The sequence below is a fragment of the Petromyzon marinus genome, chromosome 43 (genome assembly GCF_048934315.1).
Source record: "Petromyzon marinus isolate PM22_M1 ecotype Great Lakes invasive population chromosome 43, UKy_Petmar_22M1.pri1.0, whole genome shotgun sequence".
NCBI classification, from domain to species: domain Eukaryota; kingdom Metazoa; phylum Chordata; class Hyperoartia; order Petromyzontiformes; family Petromyzontidae; genus Petromyzon; species Petromyzon marinus.
Genome location: NC_133709.1, coordinates 16,665,921 through 16,680,416, shown reverse-complemented (window position 1 = coordinate 16,680,416; position 14,496 = coordinate 16,665,921). Strand labels below are relative to the sequence as shown.

Genomic DNA, 14,496 nt, shown 5'->3' with positions numbered 1-14,496 from the left:
TCACAACAACTCGCCCACACGCTCACCCACTCACACACTCACCCATTTACCCACCCACTCACCCACCTGCTCACTCACCCACCCACTCACTCACCCACTCACATGCCCACTCACCCATCCAGTCACCCACTTACTACACTGGAGGTCTCAACAACTCACCCAATTCACCCACATGCTCACCCACTCACACGCTCATCCTCCCACCTACTCACTCATCACCTCACACGCCCACTCACTCACCCAGTCGCTCACTCACTACACCGCAGGTCCCAAAAACTTTTCATCCACCCACTCACCCACCCACTCACCCACTCACCCACCCACCCACCCACACTCATCCACCCACTCACCCACTCACCCACTCACTCACTCACTCACCCACCCACTCATTCACCCACCCACTCACTCACTCACTCACCCACCCACACTCATCCACCCACTCACTCACTGACCCACTGACCCACCCACACGCCCACTCACCCACCCAGTCACTCACCCACCCACTCACTCACCCACTCACCCACCCACACTCATCCACCCACTCACTCACTCACTGACCCACTGACCCACTCACCCACCCACACTCATCCACCCACTCACCCACTCACCCACTCACTCACTCACCCACCCACTCACCCACCCAGTCACTCACCCACCCACTCACTCACCCACTCACCCACCCACACTCATCCACCCACTCACTCACTCACTGACCCACTCACCCACCCACACTCACCCACCCAGTCACTCACCACACCACAGGTCACAACACTTCTATATTTTATTTTTGTCCCCTCGCACTGCTCCGCTTTGGAATTCCCTACCTACCATCATCGTCACCCCCCCCCCCCCCAAGTTATTCTACTCTTGTAACCAACAATCATGACATGGGACGAAAGGAGAAGCTGCGTGCAAGCGAGGCAGCGTAGGAATCTCCAGTGGCAATTATCTGAACCCAGTCCTTGGCCTCCCCTAGGAAATGTTGAATTGGCTACAAGCAGGTGTTATTGGCTGCCATATGACGTGGCATTTCTGTCCAGCGTTGCAGTTAAGGGGCCTTTCTCTGTGTGTGTGTGTGTGTGTATACTGTGTGTATGTACTATTCATATGTGTGGGGACTGGAAGTGAAACGGCTAGCGCGCCGTGCTACGAACCCGGCGACCCGAGTTCGCTTCCTGCTAATGGCCAACACCAGTGATGATTATCTGAACCGGTTCTGGGCCTCCTCTAGGTCGACTCAGCCTCAAACGAGTACCTTGTGTGGTGTGTAAGCATCGTCACTAGGAAGACAAAGGCAGCCAGGCGTGGTGCTGGCCACCCACCCTCTCGTGTGCCACAGTGCCGGCCTTCATTGGTGCTACTCGCTAACAGCACTTGCCCCAACAGTTTGTTAAGGCTGTACAGGGGGGATGGGCATCTTTGTGGGGATCTTCCTGTGGACTGACGCTTCTCTCCACTCGTCGCCTCGCAGTTCAACTTCATCGGGAAGCTGCTGGGGCCGAAGGGAGAGACGCTGAAGCAGCTGCAGGCCAGCACGGGCGCCCGCATGGCCATTTGCGGGCGGGGGTCGATGAGGGACAAGCAGAAGGTACGGTGGGGGGGGGGGTTAACACCGTGGCACCGGGTCCATACGCTCACCCACTCGCTCACCCACCAACCCGCTCGTGCACTCACCCACTCGCTCGCAAGCTCGCCCGATCACTCACCATCTCGCTCGTGCACTCACCCACTCGCTCACCCGATCACTCGCCAACTCGCTCGTGCACTCACCCACTCGCTCGCAAGCTCGCCCGATCACTCACCATCTCGCTCGTGCACTCACCCACTCGCTCGCAAGCTCGCCCGATCACTCACCAACTCGCTCTCCTGCTCGCTCGCTCATCATCCCAACCCACTCGGTTGCTCACTCACCAATTCTCTCACCCGCCCGCCTGACGAGTGGGCGGGTGACAAGCGGAAGCTGCGGAGATGGCGTTGCTGCGACGCTCGTCACAGTTTCACTTCTGTCACCGGTCACCACATCGCGTGAGTGTATCTTATGGGCCGTGCGCTCGGTGTTGTGCGTCCGTCGGGTTAAGCCACTTTCACTTTTGGTCCCACACGGGCCGGGCCCGCGCTGCGCTTGGTGATAGTTTCATTCTTTGCGGTTCACATGGCGGCTGACTGTTTCAAAAGAAGTCCGTGTGTCGGTGTGCGTACGTGCGTGTGTGTGTGTGTGTGTTTGTGTGTGTGTGTGTGTCTGTGCATGTGTGTGTGTGTGTGTTTGTGTGTGTGTGTCTGTGTGCGTGTGTGGCTGTGTGTGTGTGTCTGTGTGCATGTGTGGCTGTGTGTGTGTGTCTGTGTGCGTGTGTGTGCGTGTGTGTCTGTTTTTGTTCTGCACGGTTATATATTGCGGCGCTGTCTTCTTCAACGTGGATGCATTTTCGTGGGGGCCTCTTCATGTGTTGAAAAGTTGACGCAACGGAAAACACTCAGCCGACGAATCGAGAATTGTCGCAGTGTTTTTCGGAGTTCCGTCGAAAGTTCCCCCCGCCATTCGGCGTTCGCCGTTCCCGATGGGGGTAGTGACGCGAGCCTCGCCCACCTTCGCCGCTCTTACAAACGAGGCCCACGCTGCCATCGTGACATCTGCGGCCCGGCTCGCCCAGAACCAACGTCACTTTGACCCCTGGCTGCCATCGCCTGGGTTTGACCGCCGGTCACCGCGTGCCCGGCGACTGCACGGCGCCCCGGTCACGTCCGCCCGCCCGCGCGGAATGGCCTCACGCCAACCCGTCCCCGCGGAGGAAGCTCCGCAATCGTGGGTACGGGAGGGCCGCCGGCACGCGGCCACGGGGTGCCCCCACCCCGGCCGCGCCCGTGGGTCTACTGGGTGCACAGTGGAGGAGGCATCGGTCGTCCCGTCGCTGCTCCGTGTTTCTGTGCTCACCAGTGTCCGTGTTTCTGTGCTCACCAGTGTCCGTGTTTCTGTGCTCACCAGTGTCCGTGTTTCTGTGCTCACCAGTGTCCGTGTTTCTGTGCTCACCAGTGTCCGTGTTTCTGTGCTCACCAGTGTCCGTGTTTCTGTGCTCACCAGTGTCCGTGTTTCTGTGCTCACCAGTGTCCGTGTTTCTGTGCTCACCAGTGTCCGTGTTTCTGTGCTCACCAGTGTCCGTGTTTCTGTGCTCACCAGTGTCCGTGTTTCTGTGCTCACCAGTGTCCGTGTTTCTGTGCTCACCAGTGTCCCGTGTTTCTGTGCTCACCAGTGTCCGTGTTTCTGTGCTCACCAGTGTCCGTGTTTCTGTGCTCACCAGTGTCCGTGTTTCTGTGCTCACCAGTGTCCGTGTTTCTGTGCTCACCAGTGTCCGTGTTTCTGTGCTCACCAGTGTCCGTGTTTCTGTGCTCACCAGTGTCCGTGTTTCTGTGCTCACCAGTGTCCCGTGTTTCTGTGCTCACCAGTGTCCGTGTTTCTGTGCTCACCAGTGTCCGTGTTTCTGTGCTCACCAGTGTGTTGTGTTTCTGTGCTCACCAGTGTCCGTGTTTCTGTGCTCACCAGTGTCCGTGTTTCTGTGCTCACCAGTGTGTTGTGTTTCTGTGCTCACCAGTGTCCGTGTTTCTGTGCTCACCAGTGTCCGTGTTTCTGTGCTCACCAGTGTCCGTGTTTCTGTGCTCACCAGTGCTTGTCCGACGCCTATGGCGGGCGGGGTTTGGGGGGGGGGGCGGTCGGCAACCATCTTGGTAAAAAAATCAAAGTTAACATTTCAAGAGCCGCCGCAGTGAACGCGATTATGTCACGGCATATCCTTCGTACAAAATAACGTTACGAAGCGCCACGGAGGGTATAGACCGCACCCCATTCCCGGGTTTATGGCTCCTCCGCCTTCTTTCACCAATAAAAAAAAATTCCCCAGCCCACGGTGAAGTATGGTCAAGTTAACCGATGCTGAAACGTGGACGGTCGTGAGCCCAGCCTGGGTGGTTCACCGTGGCTCACCGTGGCTCACCGTGACGAGTTGACAGTGAGGACGTCAGCAAGGGAGGCAGTCGACTGGCAGTAAGCCTATAATTCTGAGGCTTTGCGATGGCGTGTCTTAAGTCTGGTTCGTAAGAGACAATAGAAAAGAAGAGTCGACGCCGGGCGTGCACGTTAAGCCCCAAAATAATGCCGGTAACCCAACGACAGCCCTGCGTCACTGGCGGCGTGGGGGACGGGCCCATTCGGAATGCCAGACTAAAAATTATCTTACCACCACCATCTACATCATCGATAACCGTCCCCCGATAGGTTACATCTTGTAACCTACCACCTGGGAAATGCGCTCCCCTCCCCCCCCCCCACATCTCTTCACTTCTGGGAAGTTATGAGAGGCCGGATGTGGCGGAACAGTTGCTATAGGCTGTGGGGTAATGCGGTGGGCAGCAGGGCGGGCGGGGGGGTGGTGCAGAAAAATCCATCGGCGTGCCCCACAACTACGCCACCACATCCATTCTGCCCGCCTTCGCCAATGCGAACTGACCGGTGCGGTGGTGAAGTGTGCTCGTCCAGCGTTGGCGTGCTCAAAAGGGGAATGGCCGCGTAGCGTACATCATCGTGAATGACCGCGTGGCGTACATCATCGGCGTGGGAATTCAATTGAAGAGTCCCCACCATTGGGATCCTGTCTCTGCTGACGTGAATGTGCAGCAGAAAGACCCAGCGTGGAGGATCCCCCGGTGTTTGATCTTCCACGAAGCTGCTCATGGTCCACCCTACACCGCATCTGCCGCACAAGCCATGGCAGTAGATGCGGATGCCTGGTGCACAAGTGGAAAGTGTGAAACTCTGCGGCAGTGTACGCCTGTGGACGTCCAGAACGGAGACCGTACGCAACGCCCAAATCTACAAGTACGAAGGAGAGAGACATGGCAGCGACGACGACGCTGATGACACACTACTCCGCTAGCTCCTGACGCTGTTGTCTGCTGGATTGACCACCTGAATGTGAGACCGTAGCCGCTGTTGTTGCTCTGCATTCGCATCAGCAGCCGGACGACAAGAAGAAGGAGAAGATGAAGAGGGAGTGTCGCCGCCGCCGCCGCCGCCGCCGCTAGATCAGTTCCACGGTGCCCCCCCCCCACCCGCGTGTGCCCCCCTGCGCCCCCCCCCGCCCTCCCCCCACCCAGCGTGTGGGAACGTGTGAGAACCTGTGGGAGCCGCGGTCGCCGGCTTTTCGGGCGGATTATTGGGACGGGTGCCACGGCGGTCTCGTCTAACTCATGTTGCCACCACCCCGACGTGTGTTTGCTTGTTTGCGAGCGGGGGCCCACCCTGCGCGGCTTGCACACACACACACACTCACACACTCACACACTCTCGCCCGTGCCAGCGCCGGTGTTGGAGACGGAGCTTTGTGCCCAGATTAGTTGCGTGCATTCTTAGGTGCGTGCGTAGGTGCGTGTTAATGTCAGGTTGGCGGTGCTCTCTACCTTGCGGTGACGGAATGGGATTCGGTTGGAGAGCGCGGTTGGCGTCACTCGTGCGGCGTGGCGAATCGAACCCAGGGCCTGGGTTCGATTCCCCAATCTGGGTGCCTGTATGTGTGGAGGTTTGTACGTTCTCAACCCTGTTCTGCATGGGATTCCTCTGGGGGGGGGGGGTGGTTGGGCTTCCTACTAGAGCTAAAAAAAATGCATAAAATGTAAACTGCTATTGGCCAGACGCATCCACAAGATAATGAATTGTACCAGGAAATATTTGCTGAGTTTGAAGTTTTTGCTGCTGGGGCAATGTTACCAATGGAGAGTGTGGTGAGTCTCAGTGTGAGGTGTCTGTGGATCACTGTGTGGTGATTCTGTGGCTCTTCGTGTGAGGAGCCTGTGGGTCTCCATGTGAGTCCCGTGGGTCTCTATCTAAGTCTGTGGCTGTCTGTTGTCGCGGCTCTTGTGAGCCGAGTGTGTCAGTCTCTCTCTGTGTGTTTGTGCCAGGGCTGTGCGATACAATGCTGAGTTGCACCGCGGCTGTCTGAAGTGTGGCCGCATCCCATGAATGCCGCGCCGAAACAGTGGGGACGTTAACTGCTTGGGCGCTTTATTGATTGCCGGAATCCAGATCTATTCTGGACTGCGTGAAAGTTGACTCGGGTCTCCTGTGCGTTCCCGGTGCAATTGTCGACACTGATTGCTCCCGGAGTCACAAAAGGGTGGCCCTCACTGCGGCTACTGAGTGTGCCCCCACTGACCAACGCAGGTGCTGTGCAAACAGCCGTTCTGTAAAACCAACGTGAGTGTGTGTGTGTGTGTTCATCTGAGAGCAAATCTTTTTGTAGTGCGTTGTGTGTGTGTGTGTGTTTTTACATGAAACGGTGTTCGACGGTCATTCTTCTACCCGTTGTGCAACTTTTATCCATCACAAATTGATTACTGCGCGACGTGGACTGTGGTAACTGAAGTTTGCGTGCACGTGCGGTGACGCAGAGTAAACACGCCCGGTGCCGATGACTTCTGGGCGTTCAGGTGCAACGCTGTCTCGATACAGGTGATGACAGGAACGGTGGCTGTGTGTGTGTGTGTTTGTAGGGAGTGGTGGTGTAGCGGTTAGCACGCTGAGCTACGATCCCAGTTCGATTCCCGCTCACGGCCAACACCAGTGAGGATTATTTGAACCGGTCCTGGGACTCCTCCCCTAGATCGACCCGGCGTCATATGAGTACCTGGTGCAGTGTGTAAACATCGCCACGAGGGAGACAAAGGCGGCCGGACGTGGTGTTGGTCACCCACACCCGCTTGTGCCATACCGACCTTCATAGCTAGCTGCTCGCTAACAGCACTTGCCCCAACAGTCTGTTAAGGCGATACGAAGGATATTTGTCTTTCTGTGTATATACATACACACATGTAAAAACAACAATATGTGTGTGGATATGCATACACACGTGTAAAAACAACAATGTGTGTGTGGCTATACATACACACATGTAAAACAACAATGTGTGTGGATATACATACACACATGTAAAAACAACATTATGTGTGTGGATATACATACACACACACACTGAGTTTGGGGAGCGTGACTGAGCATCTGTGAAAAAGAGATTTATAGCTCATCGGATTCCTCCAGCATAAATATTCAGATTTTGTCGTGGTTAGCGCGCTGCTCTGCGAAGGCGGCGACCCGAGTTCGATTCCCGCTCACAGCCCACGTCGGTGGAGAATATCTAAACCGGTTCTGGTCCTCCTCTAGGTCGACTCGGCTTCAAATGAGTACCTGGTGCAACGTGTAGTAAATGTCACCACTCGGGAGACAAAGGCGCCGGCCGGGCGTGGTGCTGGCCACCCACCCTCTCGGGTGCCGTCCCGGCCTTCACGGGTTGCTGCTGCTCGCCGACGGCACTTGCCGCGACAGTCCGTGGCGGGCTACAAGACGGGAGCGATCTTTGTCTGGTCCTTTTGTCTACGTGCAAATTATTGGCGGTTGCTCGCAGAGCGAAACCGGAGAGTTCAGTTTTATCGCGGTGCCAGAAAACCGGCAGGCGAGTTTCGAAACGTCAACGTTCGCAAAAAAATAAACGTGGGGGGGGCGTGCCGGCTACCCGGCTACCCGGCGTGGACAAGCCGCATGCGGCGTTTTGGAAGCAACGGTTTTTAAGAGGCGCGGAGGTGTCCCGGCGTTGCCCGTGCCAAAGCTCCCAGCCCTTCGGCCACCGCCGGGCTCACGTCACCGCCGTCTCAAAGAGGCCCGCAGTCGAGCCGGCGGCCGTTAGTTCTTTTTGCACAAGTCGCTGCGGGGGGGGATGTTCTGTGTGGATGTACGTACGCGCGTACGTACACGCGTACGTACACGCGTGTACGTACGTGTGTACGTACGCGTGTACGGACGCGTGTACGGACGTGTGTACGGACGGACGTAGAAACTTCTTTCGCACCGTTTGTGGCCCAACCGCGCCGATCTTGGACGTTCCACGACGGGAGGTTTTCCCCGCGAGGTGGCCGGGCGGCTGAGACGTCGCAGGAGCTGCCTCCGCTGAGCACCGGGGTTCATATCCAGGCAGAACCTGGTTTTCGATTGTACCGAAGTTGATGGTCTCAGACCTATCAGGCAATTATCGCACTCTAAAAGACATCACTTAAATTTGGTTTTGCACACGCGGTAATTGGGATAAATCCAGCTCTTGAGTTAAAACTTTCGGGTTGACTGCCATGTGGATGAACATTCCAGGCAGTCCCCGAGATATGAACGTCCGACATACAAAGTCCCCGCTTACGAACGTCGAATGAACCGCCGTTGAGACGTTATTTGTAACTGTCCGACTTGCGAACGTTTGGCTGTACTTACAAACCCAACCGCGGAACTATTTTGTTGGGCGGCGCGATCTTCCGCGAGATGTGATGTGCCCCAGCATCCCGCGTGATGCACAACAACAACGAGTGAACCGTTCGACTCAAGTTAAGTGAAAATAAAACAGATTTTTATTGCATTACTTTAGATTTTATTTACTATCCAGTATTTTTACAGTATTACATGCAAATGTACAATACTTCTTGTGTATTAGTTTAACAATGCTACCCTGTTTCGTTCAACCATAGCACATTTTATAACACTGACCGTACGTGCAATTAACGGTTGAGTTTCGACGTACGAACGACCCGAATTACAAACGGCTCTCAGGAACATAAGCTGTTCCCTAAGTCGAGGACTGCCCCATGCTCTTGAGCGGCAGAGTGGCTGGGAAAGTGCCACCCTCTGAGTGTGCAGACCAGAAGGGGTCTCGGAGGTAGTTTTCGGGCGTCTCCTTCCGATGGCCGTTCTCTAAAAGGAAGGGCCGCACTACTCCGTGAGAGATCCGAGCGAATGCGGTATCTCGTGACGCGACACCGTTGGCGCTAGGGGTTGGTAAAAGACAAAACTTGAAAAGGAACGTTACAGTTACCTGTTACGGACTTAAAACTAAACAATGTTATTTTTTTTTTACCAGGTAAGGCCCACCTACGTAGCTCTTTTCCAGAAGCGACCTGGCCATCACAAATTATAGCTCAACGAGGCGGCTTATCATCACGCGGAAAATCACAGCAGACAAATGCTCCGAATGCGTGATGTTGATTCTTAATGTGGAGGGAAAAAAACGGAGAACCCGGAGTAAAATCCACGCCACCACGGGGAGAGCACGCAAACTCCAAATGTACAACAGGCGTCAGGGTCGGGATCGAAGCCATGGCCTTCTGCATACTAGGCGATGTAGTTAACGTCTTCTCGCCGCCGCGGTATGACGGTTCGCAGGCCGCACTTGCAACCCAGAGGCGCACCGGTTAGACTCCACCTTGCCGTGCGTCACCTGAAACGGCGCCGCCAGCGTCTTAAAGTCTCACAGCGAAGACCACGGTTCATCGACCATCGGCAGGCCGCGTACGGTGGGGCACAGCGTTTGGGTGGCCCCCATCCCACATTATTCCTTCCCAGGACGTCGGGCGAGCGATTGTGGGGTTGCGCTGTTTGGCCTGCAGGGTTGACAGGTCTTCCGTTTTCACGTGGCGCCGATGCATTCGGGTGTCGTGGTTTTTTTTCCCTCCCTCCCTTGGGTTGGCTAAATGTTAGGTTTGGAGGGGGTTGGGGGTGTGTGTGTGGTTTATGGTCGTTTTACCGGTGACCATGTAATAGTTCGAAATATTCTTTGTGTGAAATGTCACGAGCTTGTAAACATGCACCAGTGTGGGTACGTACACAGACGTGACGGGGTGAATGATGAAGGAGGAGCGCACTCTGGGCTCCCGCGACACCGCTCGGGAGCAGCAGCGGCAGCAGCAGCAGCAGCAGCGTGGACTGAGCAGTCTTGCGGGGGGGGCGATCTGCCCGGTGAAAAGGATGCCGCGGTGTTGAGATGTTAGTTACCTCGCCTGGTATACAGGAGATCGTGGCGTTCGATCCCGACTCTGAGGCCTGCTCTATATTTAGAGTTTGCATGTTCCCCCCCGTGGTCGTGTGGATTTTTCTCCGGGTCCTCCAGTTTCCCCCCCCCCCCCCCACATTGAGAGTATTTGGCTGCTGCTGTGAATTTCTACATGATAAGCCACTTCGTTGAGCTATCATTTGTGATTGGCAGGTCGCCTCTGAAAAAATATATACAGCTCCATAGCTCAGTGGGGCCTTTTTACCTGGTAATAATAAATAATAGTTTAGTTTATTTAATTCAAATGTACATCACGTGTTATTTTGTTAATAGCAGCGTTTGCCGTCGAATCGTGAAGAAAAACGAATGTCCAGTCTGATAGGTATGACTTTTAACCGGGGGGGCGGTGGATCACGTGCACACGTGCAGTTTAGATTAGTTGAACGCGTGACCTTTACACTGGGTCGGTCGGGACCACGTGTTTGGGCTACTGAATGCTGTAAATGTTATCTCCCACGGAGGAAGGGGGGGGGGGGAGGAAAAAGCTTTCCACTATCAGTGCCCTTTGAAGCCCACCCCCCCCCCCCCCCCGTGAGCGTCCAATAAAAGTGGCGGACGAGGAGAATGGCGGCAGCGGCGACGACGTCGTGAGCATGACTTTCGTTGGCCACCATCACAAAAATGTCCGCTGGGCGGTCCGGCATCGGTGAGCGGCCGCGAACATGGAAGTCGTTTTGAATGTTGCTTCGGCCGCCCCTCTCGCCCCTCTTTAGACCCTTCTGGAACGTCACTGACATTAACGTCAGATTTGTTGCACGTATGTGGCTACGAGTTGTTAACTGCCTCACCTGCTGTACAGGAGGCCGTGGGGTTCGATCCCGACCCTGACGCCTGCTTTATATTCGGAGTTTGCGCGTCTCTCTCTCTCTCCACCGTGGTCGCGTGGATTTCTCTCCGGGTCCTCCCGAGATTTTATCCTCTCGATTTAGAAACGTACTTGTACAGTGATTTGGCTACCATACATTCCCATGCGATAAGCCACTTCGTTGAGGACAGGTCGCTTTTGAAAAAAAGAGCTGAATAGCTCAATGGGCCTTACCTGGTGAAATCAAAATTAGTTTAATTAATCGTTTATTTTGAACTTCTTTCGCACCGTACGTAGCCATCCGTGCTAATCGGAGGTGCGGGGGGGGGGGAAGGACAACAAACTAAACACATTGCTCCCAGTGGCTTCCAAGCATCGGAAGGGCGAGGCGGATGCCTGCGCTGTTGACGCGTGATGCCTTGAAGGGCGATGCAGGGCGACTGCAGGGGATACGTAATGAGTAGTTGGGGGGGGGGAGACGTACAAAAAAAATGAGGATTGCCAAACATTGTGGTGGAAAGGTGCGCAAAGCGGCGGGGATACGCGCTGGGACGCGCGTGGATTCGCGAACATACCCCGCAGGTTGGAGACGTCGCTTTTGATTGCGAACAAAGTAAAGTGGGCTTGGGAAAGTCCCGGCCTCCATGCTGTGATGATTGATGGCCGAGAACTCTCACACGATGGATTTTCGACCCGAGGAGAGAATGTGCCCGAGAAGACGCCCTCAAGGGGGATTTTTTTTTTCCCCCCGTGCGGCTTTTACCCGTCTCACCGGTCCAAGCGACGCACCCAATGGATGAAAACGTGTCTCGTGAACCAAACGGGAATCACACGTGCGGATCACATGTGCGGATCCCACGTGGATCACACGTGGATCACATGTGCGGATCGCACGTGAATTGCGCGCGTGAATCGCGAGTAGGGATCACACGTGGCCCAATGTGTTACCGCTTCAGCGGCACCACCGGCGTCGTAGCTGAAGAAGTAATCTGGCAATTTTTTTATGGGTGCGACATTGCGCCCGAGATTAGTGGCCAGAGATCTGAGCTCCGGTTGACAACCTGATGATGCTGGGCATGATCTCAAGCGAAACATTGCGCTGCTGCTGAGGTGGCAACAAACTTGCCCGCTTTGCAAGTCACGTGACACATTGATTACCCGGCTGCGTCAGGTATACGTTGTGTTTTCGTTTAGCTTATTTTGCACGGCACGTAGCCAACCGCGCTATGATCGGGAGGGGTGTGGTGGGAAGGACGAGGAGGGCATAAGAAGCCAATTACGAATGGTACGGCAATGAACAATCTACTTGTGTTAAAAAAACAAAGGCCCATCCCTGTTCCAACAGTTGCGTTGCAGACAACGAAGAACGGCGTTTTAGCCCTTTTTTTTTAATTAACGGAGCTGCCGCACTCTGCCACCGTTGGTGCGCCGATGGCCGCCGGGCCGCCGCAGTCCGTGTGAGATTGTCGCGTGGGCTCGCCGCCCATTCACGGAGTGCACAATAAGGAGCCGTGTTCTGGGTTTTGTCAGAAGGACAATCGCTTCGCTGTTGACGTCCAGTTGAGGAGAGGGCACGGCCCCGCCCACCCGGCCATCGTCGGTGTCTCGCATTCTCCCATGCGTGCAGCCACGGCCGAGCGTCCACGCCGTTTTCAAAACTTTTAACGTTGTTATTTTGCCAGGTAAGGCCCCCACTGAGCTGCTTCTGCGGCCGCCTGGAATGCCTCTTCCTTCTGATGCTAGGAAGCCACTGGGAGCCACGCACTTTGAAATCATCTGGATTGAAAACTGTTTTCTTTGGTTTGACACGAGGGCTTTCGCGACCGGTATTATTCATAATAAAGGTTTTGGGTTAGATAGCGTAAATATAAATGTGTCGTAACCCTCCACCAATTTATAAGGGATGTGTCACGTAAACAAACGCCAATTGGTTACTACTTCAGCCCACCGGTGTGTTGGAGAGTAAATGTTGTGGATTTTTACTCTCTTTTCTTTGGAACTGCTTTTTGTTGTGTTTAGTTTGCTGTCCTTCCCCCCCCCCCCTCCTGCACCTCTGATTAGCACAGATGGCTACGTACGGTGCCAAAGAAGTTCAACGTAAACTTTAAACTAAACTATTTTTATTTCACCAGTTAAGGCTCTTTGGCACTTTTCAAATACGACCTGGCCATCGCAAATGATTGCTCAACGAAGTGGCTCATCATCATCATCACCTGGAAAGGTATAGCAGCAGACAAATACTCTTAAACGCGGGTGATGATGCAAATTGTGGATGGGAAAAACCGAAGGACCCGGAGAAAAATCCACGTGACCGTGGGGAGAGGGAGAGAAAAACGCAGACTCCAAATAAATAATACGTCAGGCATCAGTGTCAAGATCGAACCCACAAACCTTCTGCATACCAGGCAAGGTCAACACCTCCTAGCCACCACGGCTCCCCGTCACGGCGCCGCGTTGTGTTCGTTCAAACTGCCTGCGCCGTCGTGATTTGCCAAAAACAAAAGAGTGGTTTCCTCCGATGCTTTCCCCGTCGGGCAATCGGTGTCGCGTTGTCACCGGGCGGTACAAGCCGCCCGGAACGCTCGCGGGGCAGTGCGTCCCGCTCTCCGTAAGCTCGGGAACGTCCCCGCGAGAACGGACATCACAGAGCCACCTCTGAGATCCTTTTACAGTGACCTTGGCCCACACACGCTCGAGGGCAAGCACCGCTTTGCCGTTAGCGAGGAGCACCGATGAAGAGCGGCATGGCACGCGAGGTGGGTGGGTGGCCAGCACCTCGGCCGGCCGCCTTTGTCTCCCTCGTGGCAATATTTACACACCGCACCAGGTTGCTCATTTGAGGCCGAGTCGTACCCTGTAGCACCTCCGATTAGCAGGGTTGGCCGCGTGCGGTGCGAAAGAAGTTCTGCGGGCATTACGTACGAGCAACGGCGCCGTCGCCGGCGGCGTTTCTGCCTCTCGCCTTTCCTTCGATGTGCACGTGGCGTCAGAGGAAGCCAAACTGGGTCACGGGGGGTCCCGTTGGAGAGACGGACCGCGTCGCATCCGTTCCACTTCCCAGCATTCGCGGCCACGGTTCCTTGACTCGAGCAGGCGAAGAGCTCTGCCAGAGAGAGCCGGGCAAACTGCGTGTATGCAGTTTGTGTATGAGGAGTGGTAGTGTAGCGGTTAGCGCTACGCTGTGCTACGAACCTGGCGACCCGGGTTCGATTCACCGCTCACGGCCAACGCCAGTGACGATTATCTGAACCGGTCCCGGGCCTCCCCTAGGTGGACTGAACCGAAAATGAGTACCTGGTATGTAAACGTTGGCACTGGCGAGTCATGGTGCCTGCCACCCATCCACCTCGCGTGCCGTGCCGGCGCTCATCGGTGCCACTCGCCAACAGCACTTGCCCCAACAGTCTGTTCAAGGGCTACGTGGGGGATCTTTGTCTTTGTTGTATATTTGTATAGAGACATCTCTTTGCCTATCACCAAATCACCCGGCATGCACCCTCCACCCCACCACCCGCTCCCATCAGTTCTCAGAACCTGAGCTGGGTTGAGCCTCTGCAGGGCTTTAATGGTCGACTGCCATGCATAACAGCTGTTGTAGGTTGTTTGGTCATGTGGTGGATGGTAAAATGCATTATTGTACTGCACGCCTGTGCTCCTCACCAACCCGCACTGACTAGTGTGGTGAGGTATGGTCAAACTAACCCACATGACTCCCATGGCGTGAATCACCTCTTTCTGTGTCTGCCTCTGTCTCCGGCCTGGTGTTTCCATGTACCCACACTTTACCCC

General features: G+C 55.2%; 1 protein-coding gene across 3 annotated transcripts in view; it reads left to right on the top strand.

Annotated features, from left to right (window-relative positions):
* LOC116957787 (KH domain-containing, RNA-binding, signal transduction-associated protein 2-like) overlaps nt 1-14,496 on the top strand; it is a 72,974-nt gene that overhangs the window by 41,854 nt on the left and 16,624 nt on the right. For all 3 annotated transcript variants that reach the window (XM_076073862.1, XM_032980150.2, XM_032980149.2), the window contains exon 3: nt 1,472-1,588. In XM_076073862.1, the coding sequence (XP_075929977.1) occupies nt 1,472-1,588 (117 nt within the window). The remainder of the gene's footprint in view (nt 1-1,471; nt 1,589-14,496) is intronic.